Source organism: Mustelus asterias, unplaced genomic scaffold, assembly GCF_964213995.1.
Source record: "Mustelus asterias unplaced genomic scaffold, sMusAst1.hap1.1 HAP1_SCAFFOLD_1942, whole genome shotgun sequence".
NCBI classification, from domain to species: Eukaryota; Metazoa; Chordata; class Chondrichthyes; order Carcharhiniformes; family Triakidae; genus Mustelus; species Mustelus asterias.
Genome location: NW_027591887.1, coordinates 52,501 through 60,000, shown reverse-complemented (window position 1 = coordinate 60,000; position 7,500 = coordinate 52,501). Strand labels below are relative to the sequence as shown.

Below are 7,500 nucleotides of genomic sequence, written 5' to 3'. Positions count from 1 at the left end.
ACACACACAGACACCCACACAGACAGATACCCTCACACAAAACACCCCCTCACACACACACACCCTCACAGGGAGGTGCAGACAGATGGACACAGTTTGAGGGGAGAGTGTTTCCTCGGTTCGGTTTACCTCTGTTCTGTATTTCAGTCAGTATGGATCTGAGGAGGGGGCTGGGGAACCGGGACTGCTCCGTGTACAGAATGTCCCACATGGCCAACACCTCTCCCACACTCCTCCTCACCACGTCAGCAAGCAGTCTCTGCGCTGCCTCTAATCCACCCGCTCTGCTTTCAATACCCTGAACCCACTGCAGGAAAAAACAGATACAGAATAAAGTTACCCCCACACACTGAGCAGAGTTACCCCCCCCTCCCCCACACACTGAGCGGAGTTACCCCCCCTCCCCCCACACTGAGCGGAGTTACCCCCCCCTCCCCCACACACTGAGCGGAGTTACCCCCCCCTCCCCCCACACTGAGCAGAGTTACCCCCCTCCCCCCACACTGAGCAGAGTTACCCCCCCCTCCCCCACACACTGAGCGGAGTTACCCCCCCCTCCCCCCACACTGAGCGGAGTTACCCCCACACTGAGCGGAGTTACCCCCCCCTCCCCCCCACACTGAGCAGAGTTACCCCCACACACTGAGCGGAGTTACCCCCCCCTCCCCCCCACACTGAGCAGAGTTACCCCCACACACTGAGCAGAGTTACCCCCCCCTCCCCCCACACTGAGCGGAGTTACCCCCACACTGAGCGGAGTTACCCCCCCCTCCCCCCCACACTGAGCAGAGTTACCCCCACACACTGAGCGGAGTTACCCCCACACTGAGCAGAGTTACCCCCCCCTCCCCCACACACTGAGCGGAGTTACCCCCACACTGAGCGGAGTTACCCCCACACACTGAGCGGAGTTACCCCCACACTGAGCGTAGTTTCCCCCACACTGAGCGGAGTTACACCCACACTGAGCGGAGTTACCCCCACACTGAGCGGAGTTACCCCCACACACTTAGCGGAGTTACCCCCACACTGAGCGGAGTTACCCCCACACTGAGCGGAGTTACCCCCACACTGAGCGGAGTTACCCCCACACTGAGCAGAGTTACCCCCACACTGAGCAGAGTTTCCCCCACACTGAGCAGAGATACCCCCCCTCCCCCACACACTGAGCGGAGTTACCCCCACACACTGAGCGGAGTTACCCCCACACTGAGCGGAGTTACCCCCACACTGAGCAGAGTTACCCCCCCCCTCCCCCACACACTGAGCGGAGTTACCCCACACACTGAGCGGAGTTACCCCCAACACTGAGCAGAGTTACCCCCCCCCTCCCCCACACACTGAGCGGAGTTACCCCCCCTCCCCCACACACTGAGCAGAGTTACCCCCCCTCCCCCACACACTGAGCAGAGTTACCCCCCCTCCCCCACACACTGAGCAGAGTTAACCCCCCCTCCCCCACACACTGAGCAGAGTTACCCCCCTCCCCCCACACTGAGCAGAGTTACCCCCCCCTCCCCCACACACTGAGCGGAGTTACACCCCCCTCCCCCCACACTGAGCGGAGTTACCCCCACACTGAGCGGAGTTACCCCCACACTGAGCGGAGTTACCCCCCCACACTGAGCAGAGTTACCCCCACACTGAGCGGAGTTACCCCCACACTGAGCGGAGTTACCCCCACACACTGAGCGGAGTTACCCCCACACTGAGCGGAGTTACCCCCACACTGAGCGGAGTTACCCCCACACTGAGCAGAGTTACCCCCACACACTGAGCAGAGTTACCCCCACACACTGAGCGGAGTTACCCCCACACTGAGCGGAGTTACCCCCACACTGAGCAGAGTTACCCCCACACACTGAGCGGAGTTACCCCCACACTGAGCGGAGTTACCCCCCCACACTGAGCGGAGTTACCCCCACACACTGAGCGGAGTTACCCCCACACTGAGCGGAGTTACCCCCACACTGAGCGGAGTTACCCCCACACTGAGCGGAGTTACCCCCACACACTGAGCGGAGTTACCCCCCCAACACTGAGCAGAGTTACCCCCCCAACACTGAAATTGTGAGTCTAGTCAAAAAGTAAAAGGATTCATACATGAGGTCGAGGCAACTAAAAACAGATGAAGCATTCGAATACAGGGACAGTAGAAAAGAACTCAAACAGGGAGTTAGGAGGGCAAAAAGGGGTCACGAAATGTCCTTGGCAGACAGGATTAAGGAGAATCCCAAGGCATTTTATACAGATATTAGGAACAAGAGGGTAGCTAGAGAAAGAGTTGGTCCACTTAAGGACAAAGAAGGGAAATTATGCGTCGAACCAAAGGAAGTGGGTGAGATCCTTAATGAGTACTTTGCATCGGTATTCACAAAGGAGAGGGACACGTTGACGGATGGTGTCTTGGAGGGGTGTGTAAACCCTTTAGAACAAGTCATCATTCCGAGGGAGGAAGTGTTAGGTATATTAAAAAGCATTCAGGTAGACAAATCCCCAGGGCCAGATGGCATCTATCCCAGATTACTGAGGGAGACAATTGCTGGACCTCCAGCAGAAATCTTTGTTTCCTCGTTGGCCACTGCTGAGGTCCCAGAGGCTTGGAGGATTGCCAGTGTTGTCCTGTTATTTAAGAAGGGTAGCAAGGATAAGCTGGGTAACTATAGGCCAGTGAGCTTGGCGTCAGTGACAGTGAAATAGTTGGAGAAGATTCTTGGCGATAGGATCTGTACACATTTGGAACTGAATGGTCTTGTTAGCGACAGACAGCATGGTTTTGTACAAGGGACTTTATCTCTCACTGATTTGAGTTTTTTGAGGAGGTGACAAAAATGATTGATGAGGGAAGGGCCGAGGATGTTGTCTGCATGGACTTTAGTAAAGCATTTTCCAAAGACCCTCATGGCAGGCTGATGCAAAAGATTCAATCTCACGGGATCAGGGATGAACTAGCCAGATGGGCCAAAGAAGACAGAGGGTAGGGGTGAAAGGGTGTTTTTTTGAATGGAGGTCTGTAACTAGTGGTGTTCCGCAGGGATCAGTGCTGGGACCTCTGCTCTTTGTAATATATATAAATGACTTGGAAGAAAACGTAGCTGGTCTGATTAGCAAGTTTGCGGATGATACTAAGATTGGCGGAGTTGTGGATAGTGATGAAGATTGTCAGAGAATACAGCAGGATATCGATAGACTGGAAAATTGGGCGGAGAAATGGAAGATGGAATTTAATCCAGATAAATGTGAGGTGATGCATTTTGGTCGATCCAATTCAGGTGGGAGCTATAAAATGGCAGAACCATCAGGAGCGCAGACACACGGAGAGATCTGGGAGCACGGAGAGATCTGGGAGTACAGGTCCACAGATCCTTCAAAGTGGCAGCACAGGTGGACAAGGTGGTGAAGGAAGCATACGGCATGTTTGTCTTCATCGGCTGGGGGATCGAGTAGAAAAGTTGGCAAATTATGTTACAGTTATATAAAACGTTGGTTCGGCCACATTTGGAATACTGTGTCCAATTCTGGTCATCACACTACCAGAAGGATGTGGAGGCTTTGGAGAGAGAGCAGAAAAGGTTTACCAGGATGCCTGGGATGGAGGGTATTAGCTATGAGGAGAGATTGAATAAACTGGGATTGTTCTCCCTGGAAAGACGGAGGCTGAGGGGCGACTTGATAGAAGTTAATAAGATTATGAGGAGTATGGATAGGGTGAAGAGTTGGAAGCTTTTTCCCAGGACGGAAATGACAATTACAAGGGGGCACAAGTTCAAGATAAGGGGGGAAAGGTTCAGTGGAGGTGTGCGGGGGAGGTTTTTTTACACAGAGGGTGGTGGGGGCCTGGAATGTGCTGCCAAGTGAGGTGGTTGAGGCAGATGCATTAGCCACATTCACCGGTAGCACAGTGGTTAGCACCACTGCTTCACAGCGCCAGGGACCCGGGTTCGATTCCCGGTTTGGGTCACTGTCTGTGTGGAGTCTGCACATTCTCCCCGTGTCTGCGTGGGTTTCCTCCGGGTGCTCCGGTTTCCTCCCATAGTCTTAAAGACGTGCGGGTTAGGTTTGATTGGCCTGAACAGGCGCCGGAGTGCGGCGACTAGGGGAATTTCACAGTAACTTCATTGCAGTGTTAATGTAAGCCTATGTGTGACTAATCAATAAACTTTTATTTGCGACTTATCTGGATAGACACATGAATAGGGGGGGAATAGAGGGATACTGGCAGTTGGTTGAGGTAGAACAACGGGGTCGGTGGAGGCTTGATGGGCTGAAGGGCCTGTGTTCCTGTGCTGTTCTGTTCCTTGTTCTAGAACAGAGATGAGGAGGACTTTCTTCAGCCAGAGAGTGGTGAATGTGTGGAACTCTTTGCCGCAGAAGGCTGTGGAGGCCAGGTCATTGAGTGTCTTTAAGACAGAGATAGATAGGTTCTTGATTGGTGAGGGATCAAAGGTTACGGGGAAAAAGGCAGGAGAATGGGGATGAGAAACTTCTGAGCCATGATTGAATGGCAGAGCAGACTCGATGGGCCGAGTGGCTGAATTCTGCTCCTATGTCTTATGGTCCTGTCATCAGCAGCAGTACACCTTGCCGGAACGTTCCAATGTGGAGCAGTTGTTTATATCCACACTGTCAGACTGCAAGGCCAAACACTGCTGTGTCTGTGTTTCTGGAACATTCTCCACCATTGACGGGTCTGTGAACAGTTCTGGTTGAGTCCGGCTGAAGAAGATTCTTTCCCCATGTTCCTCATTTGTAACTGATGCACCATCAATCGAGCAAAGACTTGTTTGTGTGCAAGAAAAAATAGGCTTTTATTCGCAAAAGACTTGGAGCGCCCCCATGCTGATGAACTGGTCCAGAGACTGAGGCAGGGGGGTGGGGAGCAGTCACCTTTATACCTGGACCAGGGGGGGGGGAGTCTCAGGCAGGGCCGGCAGGGGCATGTCCCGGCATGTCACACACACACACACACACACACACACACACACACTCTCTCACACACACACACACACGCACACACACACAGGCAATAAGCTAACAGTGGTTTACCACAGTAACCGGCTTTGTGTTTTGCACAATGCAGGAGGCCAGCTTTGTAAAGGCTTCCTATGGTTTGATTACCACATACACCTCAGAGTTTCCAAATATCACATCGCTGCCCCTGTCCTGGCACTGCCTTCCTGACCGATTGGATCGTGCCCGCTTCATGGAAGCTGGATCATTGGAATGTGCCGTTGAGTACTTGATGCTTATGCAACAAACAACGCTTTGAATATACAGCGAAAAATAGTTAGGACAGAAGGAGCAATGGCCACAGTAAACGGGGAGATCCAAAATGTCCCAGCAATGAATGAAGCTGCACCTTACCCTGTGTGCATCCTTTATCAGTGTACCTTACCCCGTGTACACCCTTTATCGGTGTACCTTACCCCGTGTACATCCTTTATCAGTGTACCATACCCCGTGTACATCCTTCATCAGTGTACCTTACCCCGTGTACATCCTTTATCAGTGTACCTTACCCTGTGTACATCCTTTATCAGTGTACCTTACCCCGTGTACATCCTTTATCAGTGTACCTTACCCTGTGTACATCCTTTATCAGTGTACCTTACCCCGTGTACATCCTTTATCAGTGTACCTTACCCTGTGTACACCCTTTATCAGTGTACCTTACCCTGTGTACATCCTTTATCAGTGTACCTTACCCTGTGTACATCCTTTATCAGTGTACCTTACCCCGTGTACATCCTTTATCAGTGTACCATACCCCGTGTACATCCTTCATCAGTGTACCTTACCCCGTGTACATCCTTTATCAGTGTACCTTACCCCGTGTACATCCTTTATCAGTGTACCTTACCCCGTGTACATCCTTTATCAGTGTACCTTACCCTGTGTACATCCTTTATCAGTGTACCTTACCCCGTGTACATCCTTTATCAGTGTACCATACCCTGTGTACATCCTTTATCGGTGTACCTTACCCTGTGTACATCCTTTATCGGTGTACCATACCCTGTGTACATCCTTTATCAGTGTACCTTACCCCGTGTACATCCTTTATCAGTGTACCATACCCTGTGTACATCCTTTATCGGTGTACCTTACCCTGTGTACACCCTTTATCGGTGTACCTTACCCTGTGTACACCCTTTATCAGTGTACCTTACCCTGTGTGCGTCCTTTATCAGTGTACCTTACCCTGTGTACATCCTTTATCAGTGTACCTTACCCTGTGTACACCCTTTATCGGTGTACCTTACCCTGTGTACACCCTTTATCAGTGTACCTTACCCTGTGTACATCCTTTATCGGTGTACCTTACCCTGTGTGCGTCCTTTATCGGTGTACCTTACCCTGTGTACACCCTTTATCAGTGTACCTTACCCTGTGTACACCCTTTATCAGTGTACCTTACCCCGTGTACATCCTTTATCAGTGTACCATACCCTGTGTACACCCTTTATCAGTGTACCATACCCCGTGTACATCCTTTATCAGTGTACCATACCCCGTGTACATCCTTTATCAGTGTACCATACCCCGTGTACATCCTTTATCGGTGTACCTTACCCTGTGTACACCCTTTATCAGTGTACCATACCCCGTGTACATCCTTTATCAGTGTACCTTACCCTGTGTACACCCTTTATCAGTGTACCTTACCCTGTGTACATCCTTTATCAGTGTACCTTACCCCGTGTACATCCTTTATCAGTGTACCTTACCCTGTGTACATCCTTTATCGGTGTACCTTACCCTGTGTACACCCTTTATCAGTGTACCATACCCCGTGTACATCCTTTATCGGTGTACCTTACCCTGTGTACACCCTTTATCAGTGTACCTTACCCTGTGTACATCCTTTATCAGTGTACCTTACCCTGTGTACATCCTTTATCGGTGTACCTTACCCTGTGTACACCCTTTATCAGTGTACCATACCCCGTGTACATCCTTTATCAGTGTACCTTACCCCGTGTACACCCTTTATCAGTGTACCTTACCCTGTGTACACCCTTTATCAGTGTACCTTACCCTGTGTACATCCTTTATCAGTGTACCTTACCCCGTGTACATCCTTTATCAGTGTACCTTACCCTCTGTACATCCTTTATCAGTGTACCTTACCCTGTGTACATCCTTTATCGGTGTACCATACCCCGTGTACATCCTTTATCAGTGTACCTTACCCTGTGTACACCCTTTATCAGTGTACCATACCCCGTGTACATCCTTTATCAGTGTACCTTACCCCGTGTACACCCTTTATCAGTGTACCTTACCCTGTGTACACCCTTTATCAGTGTACCATACCCCGTGTACATCCTTTATCAGTGTACCTTACCCCGTGTACACCCTTTATCAGTGTACCTTACCCTGTGTACATCCTTTATCAGTGTACCTTACCCCGTGTACATCCTTTATCGGTGTACCTTACCCCGTGTACATCCTTTATCAGTGTACCTTACCCCGTGTACACCCTTTATCAGTGTACCT

At 50.9% G+C, this 7,500-nt stretch overlaps 1 protein-coding gene across 1 annotated transcript in view; it reads right to left on the bottom strand.

Annotated features, from left to right (window-relative positions):
* Positions 1 to 7,500, bottom strand: part of LOC144489031 (uncharacterized) — a gene marked incomplete at its 3' end in the record, with an annotated part of 41,139 nt that overhangs the window by 10,494 nt on the left and 23,145 nt on the right. Inside the window, exon 4 of the mRNA XM_078206985.1 lies at positions 130 to 307. Coding sequence (XP_078063111.1) covers positions 130 to 307 — 178 coding nt within the window. The remainder of the gene's footprint in view (positions 1 to 129; positions 308 to 7,500) is intronic.